This window comes from Ctenopharyngodon idella, chromosome 9 (genome assembly GCF_019924925.1).
Source record: "Ctenopharyngodon idella isolate HZGC_01 chromosome 9, HZGC01, whole genome shotgun sequence".
NCBI lineage: Eukaryota > Metazoa > Chordata > Actinopteri > Cypriniformes > Xenocyprididae > Ctenopharyngodon > Ctenopharyngodon idella.
This window is the reverse complement of record NC_067228.1, coordinates 32887668-32905314: the sequence shown is the minus strand read 5'-3', so window position 1 is coordinate 32905314 and position 17647 is coordinate 32887668. Positions and strand designations below refer to the sequence as shown.

General features: G+C 35.9%; 1 protein-coding gene across 2 annotated transcripts; it reads left to right on the top strand.

The window, feature by feature from the left end:
• Positions 1–385: 385 nt before the first annotated feature.
• Positions 386–16570, top strand: wipf1a (WAS/WASL interacting protein family, member 1a). Of its 2 annotated transcripts, none has more exons than XM_051906264.1 (8): positions 386–628; positions 3525–3622; positions 6847–6976; positions 7510–7644; positions 8989–9930; positions 13821–14012; positions 15912–16016; positions 16223–16570. In XM_051906264.1, the coding sequence occupies exons 2-8, from the start codon at positions 3569–3571 to the stop codon at positions 16267–16269; spliced, it is 1605 nt and encodes a 534-aa protein (XP_051762224.1). In that variant the 5' UTR covers positions 386–628; positions 3525–3568; the 3' UTR covers positions 16270–16570. The 2 variants fall into 2 exon arrangements, with proteins under 2 accessions (XP_051762224.1, XP_051762225.1); XM_051906265.1 differs by lacking the exon at positions 386–628 and adding an exon at positions 1777–1922.
• Positions 16571–17647: the final 1077 nt, after the last annotated feature.

The window sequence follows — 17647 nt, the reverse complement described above, 5'->3', positions numbered from 1 at the left end:
TTGATATTTTGGTATCCAGTGCAATGACATTCAAATATATATACGCATACAATTACTTTCTGTAAATTTGAAAATAAATAAATAAATCTATTTTTCAGTGATAAACTTAACCCAGAATTTAGTTATGCTGAAATGTGCTTGTTATGTGGTTTGTTTACTTAAGGCAACAACTAGTTTATTTCAGTCACACATGTTTACTAGACTGTGTAGACCTCACTAAGGTAACCTAATATCAGAGATTTACTAAATCCATAAATTTATAGATTTGCTCAAAAATGTTCACTGAGGGCTGATTTGATGCAAGCTCAGTGTCAGCAGCACGAAGAGACCAGAGTCAGATCTATTTTCTCCAAATTAGTCATTTATAGTTCCTGTTTCTGTTAATGTTCTCAGTCGTTGAAGTTCATAACAGCCCTCGCCTGGCTAATCTCACTCTGACACAGACATTGTGTGAGGAAATGCATGTGGTCACATTCGTTTGCATGCTGTGATCATCAGCTCGTTCTGTTGCATGAAAACTCTTTGTAGCACCACTGCAAACTCTGATTGGCTTGTGGACACAGATAGGAAGTGCAGCGCAACATTCAACAAAACCTTGGATCTGGTGGCTCCAAATGTTCAGACAAAGGTGAGTCTTTCTTTAAGTGTGAAAACGATGGAGTGAAGCTTGTGAGGGAGTGATGAAGTATCCTGGTAAAGGCTAGTGAGCATTTCTTGTTGAATGAAAGTTAGTGTCACTTTTTAAGCTGCTGCTTCTCTAACTGTGCTTAACCACAGAGGAAACTCAACGGAGGAAATGTAACTCGCTTTCTGGGTTTTCACACAGCTTCTGAACAAGACCATAATAATCTGCTTATATGCCGTGTTATCTTACATTTCTCCTCATAAAAAGAGAATTTTCAATGCAAATCATGATGTATTATTTGTCATAATTGTTCTTTGACAGCTAGCAACTGGAGAACAGGATACACAATTTGAATGCAAATATTTAAAATAAAAGTAAAGTTAATGTCTTAATAAATAAAGCAAAAATTAAGTATATTGTAGAGCATTTGTCCTTACAGAGCAATGTAGAAAATATCTCAAAGTTTGGGGGTCAGATTTTTTTTTTTTTTTAAGTTTTTCTTTTTTTTTTTTTTAAATAAATGAATACTTTTATTCAGCAAGAATGCATCAAATTGATCTGAAGTAACATAAAAGACATTTATAATGTTACAAAATATTTCTAATTTAAATAAATGCTGTTCTTTTGAGCTTTCTGTTCATTAAAACATCCTGGAACAAAATGTACTGTGGTTTCATAAAAATATGAAGCAGCTGTTTTCAACATTGACATTTCTTGAGCTCAAATCCACATATTAGAATGATTTCTGAAGGATCATGTGACACTGAAGACTGGAATAATGATGCTGAAAATTCAGCTTTGATCACAGAAATAAATTACATTTTAAATTTCACATAGAAAACAGTTATTTTTAAATATTAAAAATATTTCACAATATTACTGTTTTTACTGTGCATTTTTGATCAAATAAATGCAGTCTTGGTGAACATAAGAACCTTTGAATGGTATGCTGAGATAGAAAAGATTCAAAGCTAAACAAATTTTACGACATTTGAGAGTTTAATTTATGAAAAGGATGAATATTTTTCTCTCACACCTGATTTATATTGCCATGAATTTGCCACTGAAGAGACACTACAATATTGTAAATAGCAACAGACTGAGGTTAGAGGTAAGCTCAGGTCTGTTACTGTAAAATGAGCTTTTTTTCTTCTTCTTAAAAACACTTGAGCAGGAAGTATTTGGTCTCAGTGTGATCATCTGAGAACCAGATAAGAGCATTTGACAGTTGAGTATAACAGCTTGAAGCAGGTCAAATTTTTGCCTCTGGATAACAAATCACACAGATATAAGGAAGGTAAGTTGTTACATTCCTGAAGATAAAAATGTGAGTGTTGTTTGCTCATACAAATCTATTGGTCACATGCTGGCAACTTTCCCAGTGTTTGCTATGCTCTTGCTAAGGTGTACTGATTAGTTGCTTGATGGTTGTGAGAACATTAGAAATCGATTGAGAAGCTGTTCTGGGTGGTTACTAGAGGGTGTTGGTAGGTAGGGTTTTGGTTTCTTGTGTGGTTCTTGTGTTTTTTTCAGTAGCAGTTCTGCTGTTATAAGGAAATGAGGGGCTCTGTGCCAGCATCTGCCTGAAGCCACTCTGAATTTAAGAGAAGCAACACGGCATGTCATGATTTTGCTGCTTATGTAAAATATCCACAGTGATGCACACAAGTAATCAGGTCACAGCTGTACAACAGCAGTCAAAAGACAGTTGTGTCGTATCTTTCATGAAATTCATAGGGTAAAACTTGAGCTTGGTTTGAGCAAAAGATAATCATGTGCGAGATCTTTGTAGCATAACATCTCTTTTTTATTTTTTTGTTTTTCACATGTGACCCTAATATAGTGAACACCTGCTGTTTTGGCACTTTCTTATGGTTAGCTGAACTTGTTACTTGTTTTGACAGAATATGGTTAAACTAAAATGTGCTTTAATTTCATTTCTGTTGAAACTTGTATGTCGTATTTAAATATATTTGTAATTACACATTTGTGATGATGAAGCTGCAATTTAGTACATTTAAAATCAAGTACTTTAGTATGTTAGTCAACAAAATAAGTGTACTTCCTTAAAGCAGGACAAAAGATTATTAAACATAATGATTTAAAATGTACTTTACAATAAAACTTTTAGACATTATTACAAAGTGCACTTTTTAAAAAATGTGTTAAGAAACATAATCATGAAAGTGTCTTTTAAGTGCACTTAAATGGCCTTTTCATTTCATTAATATCATTATTGGTCTGCAAGTACAGCTTTTAAAAAATAGGGTCCCACTTTATATTAAGTGGCCTTAACTACATTTGATACAATGCACTTATTGTGTACATACATGTTTTACGTTGTACTTATATTTTAAAAACACCTGCATGTAATTACATCTGTAATTAATTTCTGTAATTACATTTATACACTGTTGGCCCATCCCTTACACCTTACCCCTACTCTTAAACCTTCCCATACCACCAAAGCTTTCCCTAACCTTACCCGTATCCCACCTCAATAGCAGCAAAAATGTTTTGCAATTTAATATGAACCCAATAAGTATGTTGTACTTATTTTTTGATGTAAGTACATAGTAGTTAAGGCCACCTAATATAAAGTGGGACCAAAAATACACTTTTTGGGTTTTAAAGTACACTAGAAGTGCACTTTCAAAACACTTCTTTTTCACAAGTGTATTTAAACTACAAAAAAATAAGTTTGAGGTATCAATGTGTGTGTGTGTGTCTTTTGATATCATATCTTTTAATTTGCGACTTAACGGGAATTGCAACAAAAACAGCTGACGTGAGGTATGTGTCTTCAGAGAATGCGCTAGTGTGAAACTTCCTCAACCTCCTTATCAGCTTGGTTATTGTTGATTAGTTGCTAATGTGTTGTATTTTTGTTTTTTCACAGTCTTTTAGGTTAAAAGTGAAACAAAACAGGACAGAAAACAAACTATGTCTGGACCTCCACCCCCACCCCCTCCCGGCCCCCCTCCAACCTTTGCTGTGGTATGTTACCATTGTTCAGATTTACAGATTTTCATAAATAGCTTAAATTAGTATTTAAAAATATCAAAATATTTATACTGGACCAAATACAGTTGCAAGAAAAAGTATGTGAACCACTTGCAGAATCTGTAAAATTGTGAATAATTTTAACAAAATAAAGGAGTTTTTTTTTTTATTTAGTACTCTCCTGAGTAAGACATTTTACATAAAAGATGTTTACATATAATCCACAAGACAAAAAAATAGCTGAATTTATTAAAATAACCCCGTTCAAAAGTTTGTGAACCATTGGTTCTTAATACTGTGTGTGGTTACCTGGATGATCTACAACTGTTTTTTTTGTTTTGTGATGGTTGTTCATGAGTCCCTTGTTTGTTCTGAGCAGTTAAACTGAGCTCTGTTCTTCAGAAAAATCCTCCAGGTCCTGCAGATTCTTCAGTTTTCCAGCATCTTTTGCATATTTGAACCCTTTCCAGCAGTGACTGTATGATTTTGAGATTCATCTTTCACACCGAGGACAATTGAAGGACTCAAAAATAACTTTTAAAAAAGGTTCAAACATTCACTGATGCTCCAGAAGGAAACACGATGCATTAAGAGTCGGGGGGTGAAAACTTTTGAACAGGATGACGATGTCCAAATTTTTCTTATTTTGTTTAAATTTACATTTTTTTCACTTAGTACTGCCCTTGGGAAGCAACAGAAGATACTTTCATGTTTCCCGGAAGACAAATTAAATACAATTTACCTTGATCTTCAAATTCCAAATGTTTTCACCCCCCGTCTATTAATACATCATGTTTCCTTCTGGAGCATCAGTGAATGTTTGAACCTTTTTTAATAGTCCCTCAATTGTCCTCGGTGTGAAAGATGAATCTCAAAATCATACAGTCACTGCTGAAAAGGGTTCAAATATGCAAAAGATGCTGGAAAACTGAAGAATCTGCAGGACCTGGAGGATTTTTCTGAAGAACAGAGCTCAGTTTAACTGCTCAGAACAAACAAGGGACTCATGAACAACCATCACAAAACAAAAAAACAGTCGTAGATCATCCAGGTAACTACACACAGTATTAAGAATCAGTGGTTCACATACTTATGAATCGGGTCATTTTAATAAATACAGCTATTTTTTTGTCTTATGGATTATATGTAAACATCTTTTATGTAAAATACCTTACTCAGGAGAGTACTAAATAAAAAATAACATGCATTTTGTATTATCTCCTTTATTTTGTTAAAATTATTCACATTTTCACAGATTCTGCAAGTGGTTCACATACTTTTTCTTGCAACTGTACAAGTATTTTCATAATGATTATGTTAATAGTTCATGATTACACTTTATTTTAAGGTGTCCGTGTTACAGTGTAATTACGCATTTAAGTACTGTGTAATAATTAACTACATGTACTTACTATAAGGTTAGGGTTAGGATTGGGCTTTGGTTTGGGGTTAGTTGCATGTAATTATGCTTAATTTATTACTACAGTAACTACATGTAACAAGGACACTGTAAAATAAAGTGTTACCTAGTTAATTTGTATGAAATAGAACAGGATCTCACATAAACCAAATGCTCAAGTGAGAGATTGAAAACAGCAGTCAGAAGAGAGAAAGTTGTCAAATTTGCCCTCACGTTTTACTCGATTTGTGATGTTGATAACTGTGAAAATGAGTCATCATGGGCTCATCTTCACAAATTTGATGAATTTTGAAGTGTAAATACAATCGGCAGAAGTAAAAAGCTAAACGAAGGCTATAAACGAACTACACCACAATCACATGACTTCAACATCACCAAAATTAAGCTTCTGACAGCTCTTTCAGGTTTTATTTAAAGACATTTTACCTGACAGTTTGAGTTGTGTGATGATGTTTATTTATTTATTGTATTTGAATTTGAATTTACTTTACGACTGTTAAAAAAGTATGTTCTATATAAGTATGAATATGGCCTCATGGCCTCATGGGATAGTAAAGTGTCCATCGTATGCACACTTCAGAATATCGGCGGAAGTAGTAGGTCATCCGAGTACTTTTCACCTACTGTTTTTCAAATGCTATGTATTCGGACATACTATTTTGGTGTACTATATATTATAAGTATTTGATTTCAGACGCAAAGCTAGTCTTGCGTAGCCAGACATTCAGACTGACGGCAGAAGGTCTGGACTCCATGGCAGCTTTCATGAGGACATATGACCGACATGTGAAGCAACCAATCACAGTTCGTTTTGTTCAGAGTCATGTTTAGGGGTGTGAAAATATAAAGTCAATGTCCCCACAATGACGCAAGTTTACTGCAGCAATGATGCTGCCTTGAACTTTATACTTTTGAAAATCCAGCGTTTAGTTGAAGCGCTCAACCACGCTTTCTTCTTGCAAGAGGGGGTTTGTCATCATGACAGCTTTGTTTCCAGGCAGGCAGACTGTTAAAGAACGCGACACACACGGAAACCCTGTAGAATTCAACTAATCAGATGATGACTTCAAAACTCTTGAAGTGTTTCCCATTTTCTGTGCCATATGCATCAGACTTTCAGCCAACGGCCCGTGAGCGTGATGTTTGAGGCTGAGACTAGTGTTCACTAGACTTATTTCAGGAATTTAACAAAAAAAAAAAATTTTTTTTAAAAACCCCCACTGACTTCAGGATGATGACACCACAAGTGCTAAAATACTTGTTTACGGGTTGTGGCCTACAAAAATACAACATCCCTGCAGCTCTCTATAGCCTTGCTCCAAGTACCAGTTGTTATTTATCGTAAAACAACAACAACAAACCCTAATGCACTGTATTTCAACCATAAGTTTAATTTATATAATTTAAATAGACACTGGAGAAAGTTTATAATTGACCAAAATTCTGTTTTTATTGTTTCAACCACTGAACATTATGGGGTTAGAGATCAGAGCAAAAATAGCTAATAACTAGCAAATAACAATAAGCGTGTCAATTTCTTTCCCATAAATAAGTTAAAATATATAGAGCCTGATGACGGCAATATAAGTGTCATCACAATTAAGTACTGATGAAAGACTGTACTTTCTTACTTCTGTTTGAACCATGTGTGGTCACAAATGCACACAATATGGCATTGTGTAACATGTGTAGCCTAATTATGTAACATATGCCGTAATACTATTCAAAGTTCTTGGTATTCAACATCTATTTTGAGTTGTGTTTATGGAGCCTCTCTAATTTACATTTACTTTCACAGGCAAACACAGAGAAGCCGAATCTGAGCAGAAATGAGCAGCAAGGGAGAAATGCTTTACTGTCAGATATCAGCAAAGGGGCTCGACTGAAGAAAGCAGTCACCAATGATCGGAGCAGCCCAATTCTGGACAGTGAGTTAAACTTGTTTTGTGCAATATTTTTTGTAATATATATATATATATATATATTACACTCTTAAAAATTGATGGTTCCATGAAAAACTTTTAAAATCCATGAAACCTTCCATCGCACAAAATGTTCTTTAAACTAAGAAAAACTGTTCTTTTAAGAACTGTTCACTGGAGAACCACAAATGGTTCTTCTGGTTTGCTATTGGTCGGTTTGCTAGTGACAGGTTGCCCCGCCCTGCCGAGATTCCTGACAGAATCAGTCTTAGACATCCCAACAACACTGGTCCAGGCACTACAGTGGGTGCATGAATAAAAAATAAATAAATAAAAAACCCGATGTGCACGGATAAACAACAAATACTGCAATATTCCTTAAAAAATCTGAATGGTCAATATTGATTTCATGGTGACTTTAGGAATGTATAGCCAAAGACAATCTGAAGCATTAAGTGATACCTTTTATTTTATTTATAAGTAAATAAAAGCAATTAATTTATATAAGTATTAATTGATTTTTTTTTAAATTTACACAGAGCCAAAAGGAGGCGGAGGAGGGGGAGGAGGAGGAGGAGGAGGTGGAGGAGGTTTTGGGGGTGGAGCTCCAGGTGGACTGGGTGGGCTGTTTCAGGGTGGAATGCCAAGACTGAGATCATCAGGAGGCAACAACGGTAATCATTTAAAAAAAAAATCATATTTAGTATTAATTAATACTACATTCAAGCCTTAAATTAAAGGGGTAAAAATCTAAAAATAAATAAAAATGAAATATAAATATTACATATACTATTTTATACTATACTATTTATATTAAGATGAATTTAATAAGAATTTATAATTTAATTTTTTTTTTTTTTTGCAATGTGAAAAAATGAAATCAAAATGTGTTTATACTATTCTTTACTATGATATACAGTACCAGTCAAAAGTTTGGAAACATTACTGTTTTTAATATTTTTGAACGAAGTCTCTTATGCTCATTAAGGCTGCATTTACTTCATAATAAATACAGAAAAAACAATAATATTGTGAAATATTATTGCAATTTAAAATTATGGTTTTCTATTTTAATATACTTTAAAATATAATTTATTCCTGTGATCAAAGCTGAATTTTCAGCATCATTACTCCAGTCTTCAGTGTCACATGATCCTTCAGAAATCATTGTAATATGCTGATTTATTATCAATGTTGAAAACAGTTGTGCTGCTTAATATTATTTTATAACCTGTGATACTTTTTCAGATTCTTTGATGAATAAAAAGTTTAAAAATATCAGCATTTATTTAAAATAGAAATCTTTTGTAACAATATACACTACCATTCAAGAGTTTGGGGTCAGTAATTTTTTTTTCTTTTTTTTTGAAAGAAATTAATACTTTTATTCAGCATGGATGTGTTAAATTGATAAAAAGTGATAGTAAAGATTTATATTGTTAGAAAAGATTTATATTTTGAATAAATACTGTTCTTTTTAACCTTTTATTCATCAGTGAATCCTGAAAAAGTATCACAGGTTCCAAAAACATATTAAGCAACACAACTGTTTTCAACATTGATAATAATTGAGTATCAAATCATCATATTACAATGATTTCTGAAGGATCATGTGACACTGAAGACTGGAGTAATGATGCTGAAAATTCAGCTTTGCACCACAGAAATAAATTATATTTTAAAGTATATTAAAATAGAAAACCATAATTTTAAATTGTAATAATATTTCACAATATTGTTTTTTCTGTATTTATTATGAAATAAATGCAGCCTTAATGAGCATAACAGACTTCGTTCAAAAACATTAAAAATAGTAATGTTTCCAAACTTTTGACTGGTAGTGTAGGTCTACTATGATATACTATACTACACTATACAATGCTATGCTATGCTATGTTATGCTATACTATACCTGTATAATACAATAATAACCCTAATTTAGTCCTATTATTTTTTGCATTGACAAAAACTGAATCTGTACTTTTCTTCTTATTTGTTTTTTGGTGCCGTTAAAACAGTAAGAGCACCAATGCCTCCCACAACCGGGAGATTCCCAGCGCCCAGCAACCCAGCAGGAAGCAGACCCCCAGTCCCAGTCTCTGGACGACCTTCTCCTGGGAGGGCTGGACCACCACCTGTACCATCAGTAGCACGCCCATCCCAGCACAGCTCTCCTGGCGGCCCACCACCTCTACCTGGAAACCGACCGTCAAGTTCCTCACCTTCTGCACAACCCCCAAGCCAGCCAGGCAGACGTCCAAGCCTTCCTCCCGCCCCGAGGGAGTCCCAGTCTTCTTTCCCTCCACCACCAATGCCTGCAAGTGCCCGGCCGTCATTACCCACAATCCCTAGCAGGCCCTCAGATGACTTCCCTCCCCCTCCACCACCCACTGGAGGAAGCAGAGCGTCATTTTCTCGAAATGGTCCATCTTCTTTCCCTCCAGCACCAATGCCTACAAGTGCCCGGCCGCCATTACCCACAATCCCTAGCAGGCCCTCAGATGACTTCCCTCCCCCTCCACCACCCACTGGAGGCAGCAGAGCGTCATTTTCTCGAAATGGTCCATCTTCTTTCCCTCCAGCGCCAATGCCTGCAAGTGCCCGGCCGCCATTACCCACAATCCCTAGCAGGCCCTCAGATGACTTCCCTCCCCCTCCACCACCCACTGGAGGAAGCAGAGCGCCATTTTCTCGAGATGGCCCATTACCACCACCACCACCATCAACTGAGAGTAAACCATTGAGTTCTCAGAGGCCTATGGGTAATCCGCCTCCATCCTTACCTCCAGGAAGAGGGGGGGCTCCACCCATCCCACCATCCCCAAGGGAGGAGCCCAACACTAGAGGCAGTCCAAGAAACAGCCTTCCTCCTCCGCCTCCACCTGGACGCTCCAGCCCACTGCCACCACCGCCCAATGAGAGGCCTCCTCCATCGGGACGGAGCCCATCCATACGGTCAGGTATGTGGAAGGTCATTCCTGTTTTCGCAGTTCATTTTTTACTGACACAATATTTTTTTTACTGACACAATATTGTCAAATTTCATGTCAATTTTATTTGTATGGCACTTTTCACAATTTTATGATGATTTTACAGAAAATTATGATGTTAATGTTTATAAAATCTTAATGGGTTAGTTCACCCAAAAATGTAAATTCTGTCATTAATTACTCACCCTCATTTCGTTCTACACCCGTAAGACCTTCGTTCATCTTCGGAACACAAATTAAGATATTTTTGATAAAATCCGATGGTTCAGTCAGGCCTGCATTGACAGCAAGACAATTAACACTTTCAATGCCCAGAAAGCTACTAAAAACATATTTAAAACAGTTCATGTGACTACAGTGGTTCAACCATAATGTTATGAAGTAACGAGAATACTTTCTGTGCGCCAAAAAACAAAAAACAAAATAACGACTTTATGACAATATCTAGTGATGGGCGATTTCAAAACACTGCTTCATGAAGCTTTACGAATCTGTTATTTCGAATCAAGGATTCACGTGATTTCAGTAAACGAGGCTTCGTTACGTCATAAGTGTTTCGAAATTTCAATGGTTCACCACCATTGACTTTGAGTGACTTTGGCAGTTTGATACACGCTCCGAACCACTGAATCAAAACAAAAGATTTGTAAAGCTTCGAAGCTTCATGAAGCAGTGTTTTGAAATCGACCATCACTAGATATTGTTGAATAATGTCGTTATTTTGTTTTTTTGGTGCACAAAAAGTATAATCATAACATTACATTAAGGGGGGTATAATGCTATTTCATGCATTCTGGCTTATTTACACTGTTAAAGAGTTGGATTCTCATGCTAAACATGGCCAAAGTTTCAAAACACGAGTTGGACGTATGACGGAGTATTTCTGTGCCAAAAATACTCTTCCAAATCCTCACGAACTTCGGGCGCACACGTCGACCAGAGAGAGAGCAAGAGCACACCCATCAACGCGCGTTCGGCTTTACGGAAGTCGTCGGCAGCGCTGCACAGGTCACAGGACTTCACAAAATCAACAATGTCACCAAAGAAGTGTGTTTTTGGTTGTGAGGGAAAGATAACCTTGCTTCCCAAAGAACCCAGCGTTAAGTGGAGCTGAGAGTTTTGTTCTCATGCATTACATTGATGTACTCTCGATAATTGTCATTAAAATAACCATAGAAACTGATAGTTGCAATCGCATTTTTTTTTTTATTGGTTAAAATGAATGAAGAATATCTCGTGTTTTTCCGTGGCTGTTCGAGCCCTCAGGATCGGCGCTTATGGTTTCATAAACCTATATTCATTATAGTGATTCAAGAGTTATCCATGGATAATGCAATGGTGTATTGCGTGTGTTTAAATATATTTGTTTAGCTGACCATTGATAGCTTGCAGCCGATCTCAACGCAAAAGCTGCGCGTGCTTGTGACAGCTCGTCACTCTATCTCCGCTCACACGACACGCCTCCAGGCACTCGGCTGTTTTCGGAAAGACTCGGTACAGCGTATGTATCTTTTATAGATATGATAAAACTAAAGACTTTTTGGCGATATGAAGGATGCTATACTACTCTATAGGTACTCAAGATTAACATGAGATTGGCAGAAACTATGTGTGATACCCCCCTTTAAGGCTGAACCACTGTAGTCACATGAACTGTTTTAAATACATCTTTAGTAGCTTTCTGGGCATTGAAAGTGTTAATTATCTTGCTGGCAATGCAGGCCTGACTGAACCATCGGATTTTATCAAAAATATCTTAATTTGTGTTACAAAGATGAATGAAGGTCTTACGGGTGTGGAACGACATGAGGGTGAGTAATTAATGACAGAATTTTCATTTTTGGGTGAACTAACCCTTTAATATCTTCATGCCTGCATTTAGCAGAATAGAACTGGGCAATAATATAGTATATTAAACATAAATATGCAACTTTATATAGAGAGCTGGGTGATAACGTAGTTTACATTTGTGACGATATACGTGGTTGTACTGTATATTGCAGGTAACTTTGGATATACTGTGGGTGCTTCTCAATACTCAAATTGATGCTTCCTCGTTTCCTCGCTCCTGCATCCTCCAGCCTGTGACCCAGAAACCGATTGAACTCAGCCATCTTGAAGGACATCTCAATTCTCTGGGTGCTTCTCATTTCTAATTTGTGCATCCTCGTTCCCTTTCCATGTGTCTTAGCTCCACCCCATTAGGATGTGAGGGAAGGATACACCTGTGTTCTCGCTCATGACTCCTCAGGAAGCTTCCTCGCTCCTCATTCCTCGCCTCCTCACGGCGCAATTAGAGAATTGAGACGTCCTTCAAGAAAACCAAGTTCGATCGGTTTCCGGGTCACGAGCTGGAGGATAGAGAACCGAGGAAATGAGGAAGCATCAATTTGAGTATTGAGAAGCACCCTCTATATAATCCAACTTACAATATGTCACTGGCCGATAATATAGTTTACATCATAGATATATGTAGATGACACATTTGAGCGCTCCAGAAATGTCAACGCATCCGCCATCTTGGAACAGTCATCATTTCAGATGCTGTCATCACTCACAGTAAAAATCAATGAGTTTTCCAAGATGCCACAACATTGTGCAGCCTCTGGTTGTAAAACCCCCAGATATTTAAATTCCTGAAGAAATGATAACCTTTCACAGGTGGGAATGTGTTGGCTTGTGATTTAAAATGTACTCAATATTACAGGTTTTTAAACACTAATAACCGTTTTTTTGCATATGCAGAATTATCTAACATTAATGATAAACCAAATCCTATGAAAATCATCTACTGATGTCTATTGCAGATATACTAGATATTCATCCATGCGTATATATCTAGATTGCAGGTGCTTAGTCAACTTGTTTCGCATGTTCACAGACAGATATGGCGGACGGGTTACGTAAAAGATGCAAATAAGGCATTTATTAGGGTTATTAGGGTTATACATATTGACTATATGATTATTACACAAGACTGACAAGATGGAAAGTGATATTGAGGTCATATGAAACACCAAAACATGTTTTGCCATGATATAACGGAAATGGCAACATCTGCTCAAACCAAAGTAGTGACATTAATTAAAATGCAACTAGTATGACTAACTAATATGACATCTATCTTTAAAAAACTGAGGTTAATATTGCTTTTATTTAATAAAATATTTCATATTTTTTGTTCAAAAGTTTAGGGTTGGTAAAATTGTTGAAAAAAGTATTTTCATTTTTCCAAATAAAAATAGAGTAAAACAGTAATATTTGAAAAAAAATGTTAGCATTTAAAATAACAATTTTCTGTTTTATTATCATTTAAAATGTAATTTATTTCTGTGATCAAAGCTGAATTTTCAGCATCATTACTCCAGTCTTCAGTGTCACATGATCCTTCAGAAATCATTCCTATATGATGATTTGAGCTAAGGTATCAATTATTTTTGATGCTCATTTATTAACAATGGTTTTTATTATTATCAATATTGAAAACAGTTGTGCTGCTTAATACTTTTGTGGAAACGGTGATACATTTTTTTCAGGATTCTTTGATTAATAGAAAGTTCAAAAGGATTATTTTTTGGTATTAATTTAAAATAGAAATCTTTTGTGACATTATAAATGTCTTTACTGTCAATTTAATCCGTCCTTGCTGAATAAATGTATTATTTAAAAAAATCTCACTGACCACAACGGAGTAATTAGTACTAATAGGAATTACACCTTAATATACTTTTAAAATTTTCCCCATTTTTCAGGTAATTGAAATGTGAATTTGGAAATGCCTGTAGACACACGGTTCAGTTGACTGTTATGAGGTTATTATTTTGTGGATTCCTCATTATGCGACTGGACCTCCCCTCCAGGTCCTCTTCCACCTCCACCCACAGGAGGAGGAAACAGAGCTGGGATGTCTCCCCCCGCACCTCCTCCGAATCGTCCCGGTGGATCAGGCAGACCCCCTCTGCCCCCAGACCCTGCCAGAGTGCCCAGCTTCCCTCCCGCACCTCCCCCCGACACCATCAATGGCTACCAGTGCCCTCCACCACCTGTCACAGGTATGACTGCCACAGAACCTCTGTGTTCTTAAAGGGATAGTTCACCCTAAAATAAAAATTCAGTCATTAATTACTCACCATCATGTTGTTCCAAACCCGTAAGACCTTCGTTCATCTTTGGAGCACAAATTAAGATATTTCTGATTAAATGTGAGAGCATTCTGTCCCTCCATTGACACTGACAGCCTATGCAACTGCCACTTTCAAGCCACAGAAAGACATAAAGTACTCCATGTGAGTCCAGTGGTTTAACTTCAATTTTATGAAGCAATGCGAGTGCTTTGTTTGAGGGTAAAAACGTAGTTTCCAATTTATTTACAAACTTTTAACCCTTTAAAACCCGATGGAGCTCCCACGCTCCCATTTGCGTGTCTCTCTTTAAGAGCCAATAAAAACTGAACCCATATAGGTAGCACAAAAATTCTTTTTGCATACAAAACCAGAGACTTTACACGTTCAGATGAAGCCTCCCACATGCTCCTGTTGCGTTGTTTTCACCCTCTAATGAGTCTGAGTAATATGCGTTTACAAGAAAAACAGCACAGCCGCTAACTGAATACAAATATGTAGATTTCACGTGCTCATAACTTCATGAAAAATGCACAGATCATAGAAACACATCATTATTTAATGCAGATTCTCACTCTCACGATTAAAATGAACCCAAAATCAACATAATATATTGCGTTGATCACAAGATATTACTCACGGAACGATGTAACATATTTGGCTAAAAACATGTCTCTCATCTTTCCGGTATGCAGTGTGTATCCAATGTTCCCTGAACCATCCATGTTCGTTTTCCAACGTGGAATAACACAAAATAGATATCATTTTAAAGCTTAGAAACACAGCTTTTTAATGCATCTAATCACTTTGAAAAACTCCTAAGGTGTGCTGAGAAGCGCCTCTAAACCGGAGTTTACCGCCCGTGGGCGCCATCTAGCTGCGAAAAAATGAATAACACTTTATTCAACTTTATGCTATCACCACAAAATTTGAACCAGATGCAGCTCACATATAGGAGAGCATCACCAAAAAAGAAATTTTCTCCGATCTTATTGCCTTCCTGAGTTATTCCATGTCAAATAAAAAAAAAGAAAAATTATAAAAAAAAAAATATATATATATATATATATATATATATATATTTTTTTTTTTTTTTTTTGTCTTTTATCAGCAGTTTCTCAGCATGAAAATGTCCAAATGTAATGTAATTTATATTTTCTACAAAATTTAAAATGTGTTTTATCAAATGATACCTACCTTTTGACTCTCCTTGCTACAGTTTTGGAGTTATGAGTCTTTACTTTTGCGTATGTCGCTCAGAAAAAAAAAAATCTAAAAAAGCCTTCAGGTCTTAAAAGGTTAATCTCCAACGCGTGTTCCTGCAACAACATCTGCTCTCACATCAACAACACGCGTGCGTCGTGGTGCTCTCGTGAACGTGTGTTGGAGATTAATATTTTGTAAATAAAAGATTAACACTGTTGTAGATTAATATTTTTTTTATTTTATTTTTTGCAAACAAAGCATGTCGTTCCAAAACCGTATGACTTTCTTTCTGTCTTCTGTGAGATGTTAAAGATAATATTTTGAAGAATGTGGGTAACCAAACTGTTTCGGTTCCCATTGACTTTAGACAAAAAATACAATGCAAGGAACTGAAACCGTTTGGTTACTGTGTTCTGGAGAAGAAAGAAAGCCATACAGGTTTGGAAGTAAAAGATGACAGAATTTTCATAGTGGGTGAACCTTTCCTTTAATGTCTAACGACAGCAGATGCGGTATTACATATGTAAATGAATCAAATCTGTGCTACTGAAAAACTGAGTGCTAATATAATTGTTATCGACTGACTCTGTTGGGCTTTACATATTCTTTCGTATTCTTATCCAGATGAGTGGGGGATGAGGTTCTCCTTCCATTCTCTGTCTGAATTACCTCCACCAGAGCCGTACGTCTCCTTCTCTAAGTCTTACCCCAGTAAGGCCGGGGGCAAAGGTGAGCCCTGCAGTGCAGAACTATAATGAGAGCTCTTTATAATTGTGTGTTGTTGTGAATCTAGTTTGATGCTAATGTCCACCCACATAGGATTTGATGATTGGTTGTGTTTTTCTGCTTTTACAGTAGACATGTAAAAGTTTTGCATATTTTTTAATTGTATATTTTAATTTGTTTTAATGTCAGAATATCTGTTTGTTTTTCAGGAATGAGAGACAGAGGTGCGCCACCTTTGCCACCAGTTCCCAGATGAAATGTTTTGGCATTATTATAGTGTGAGCTGGATTTTCATCTGCTGAATGAGACTCAAGAACTCATTTTTTACATTTCCATTTTATTTCTTTCATTTTATTTCAAATCATAGTAAAAATGTATGTCCAGATATGGCAATTAAAGTACATTCTGTCATCATCCGTGAAGGTTTGTTTTAATCAGTTCATCTGCAGTTTGAAATGAAGTCACTTTGTGTGTGTACAGGTTTAACTTACATTGTGAAGGACAAAAGTCCCTAAAAGGATGATAAAACCTGAGATTAATAAACATACTAAATAAGGTGTGTGTGCGTATGAGTGTGTGTGTAGTTCAGGTATTCCCTACATTGCGGGGACATTTTTTTTTTTTTGGTCCCCATGAGGAAAACAGCTTATAAATCATACTAAGTGATGTTGTTTGACAAATGTAAAAATGCAGAAAGTTTTCTGTGATGGCTAGAGTTAGTGTTAGGGGAGAGAATATACAGTTTGTACAGTATCATTATGTCTATAGAAAGTCCCCATAAAACGTGGAAACCCAACATGTGTGTGTCTGTGTGTATTTGCAGAACTAACTGACATTCCGTGTTCTCTTTATGTCTAAGACGTGACCAAAAATCTTAAAATCTTGCTCACAAAATGGACCATCTTGCAAAATATTAAGTTCTGCATCAGGGTCATGATGGATTACAGTGGATGATACAGTCTTTCAATGATGAAAACTATATTATAAATAACTATATTATATTATTTATTATTACATTATGTTATTTTTGTAGCATCATTGTTCTACACATTTCCCTAATTACAAAAAAACCTTGTCCTGCGAATTATATTTAGACTACATTTATTGATTTAGCAGGCACATTTATCTGACTAACATATAAGGAAAATAGTGAGCAGTTTTCACCAATTTCAACAGTCAACCAGAATATTACGCAGCTAGAGAAGTGAAGTTGCAAAACAGAAGAGGAAAGAAAAAAGTTGTTTAACTTACATTTTTAAAGTGCACAACAAATTTCACATTTGAAGAAGTAGGGACATTTTGCCTCTCAGTTGTAAATGATTATTCTCTCTTCAATTTATATATATATATATATATTTTTCAAATAAACTTTACTACAAATAATATATAGGAAACATCAATGTAGGCTAATTCATAATAAGCTGCTGTGAGCAAGGAAGTGAATACAGCTTAGCGATGCTAACTTCAGTCAAACTGCTACTGAAAGTCCCCACACTGCCACCCCTTCAACCACATGTCTGTGAACTGGAAAAACTGTCTCAATCTAGTAATATGTAATCTTATTGGCTAAAAGGGCAAACACGTTTTATCATGCCATTTGGAAAGAAAAGTTGTGTTCAGGCTAATACAATGAG

Bases quoted from the DNA above. Each gene is read 5' to 3' on its own strand.
- wipf1a (XM_051906264.1), top strand. From the start codon at position 3,569: ATGTCTGGACCTCCACCCCCACCCCCTCCCGGCCCCCCTCCAACCTTT. The intron at 6,977-7,509 runs GTGAGTTAAACT...AAATTTACACAG, and splicing joins GAGCAGCCCAATTCTGGACA to AGCCAAAAGGAGGCGGAGGA. The intron at 9,931-13,820 runs GTATGTGGAAGG...CCTCCCCTCCAG, and splicing joins GAGCCCATCCATACGGTCAG to GTCCTCTTCCACCTCCACCC.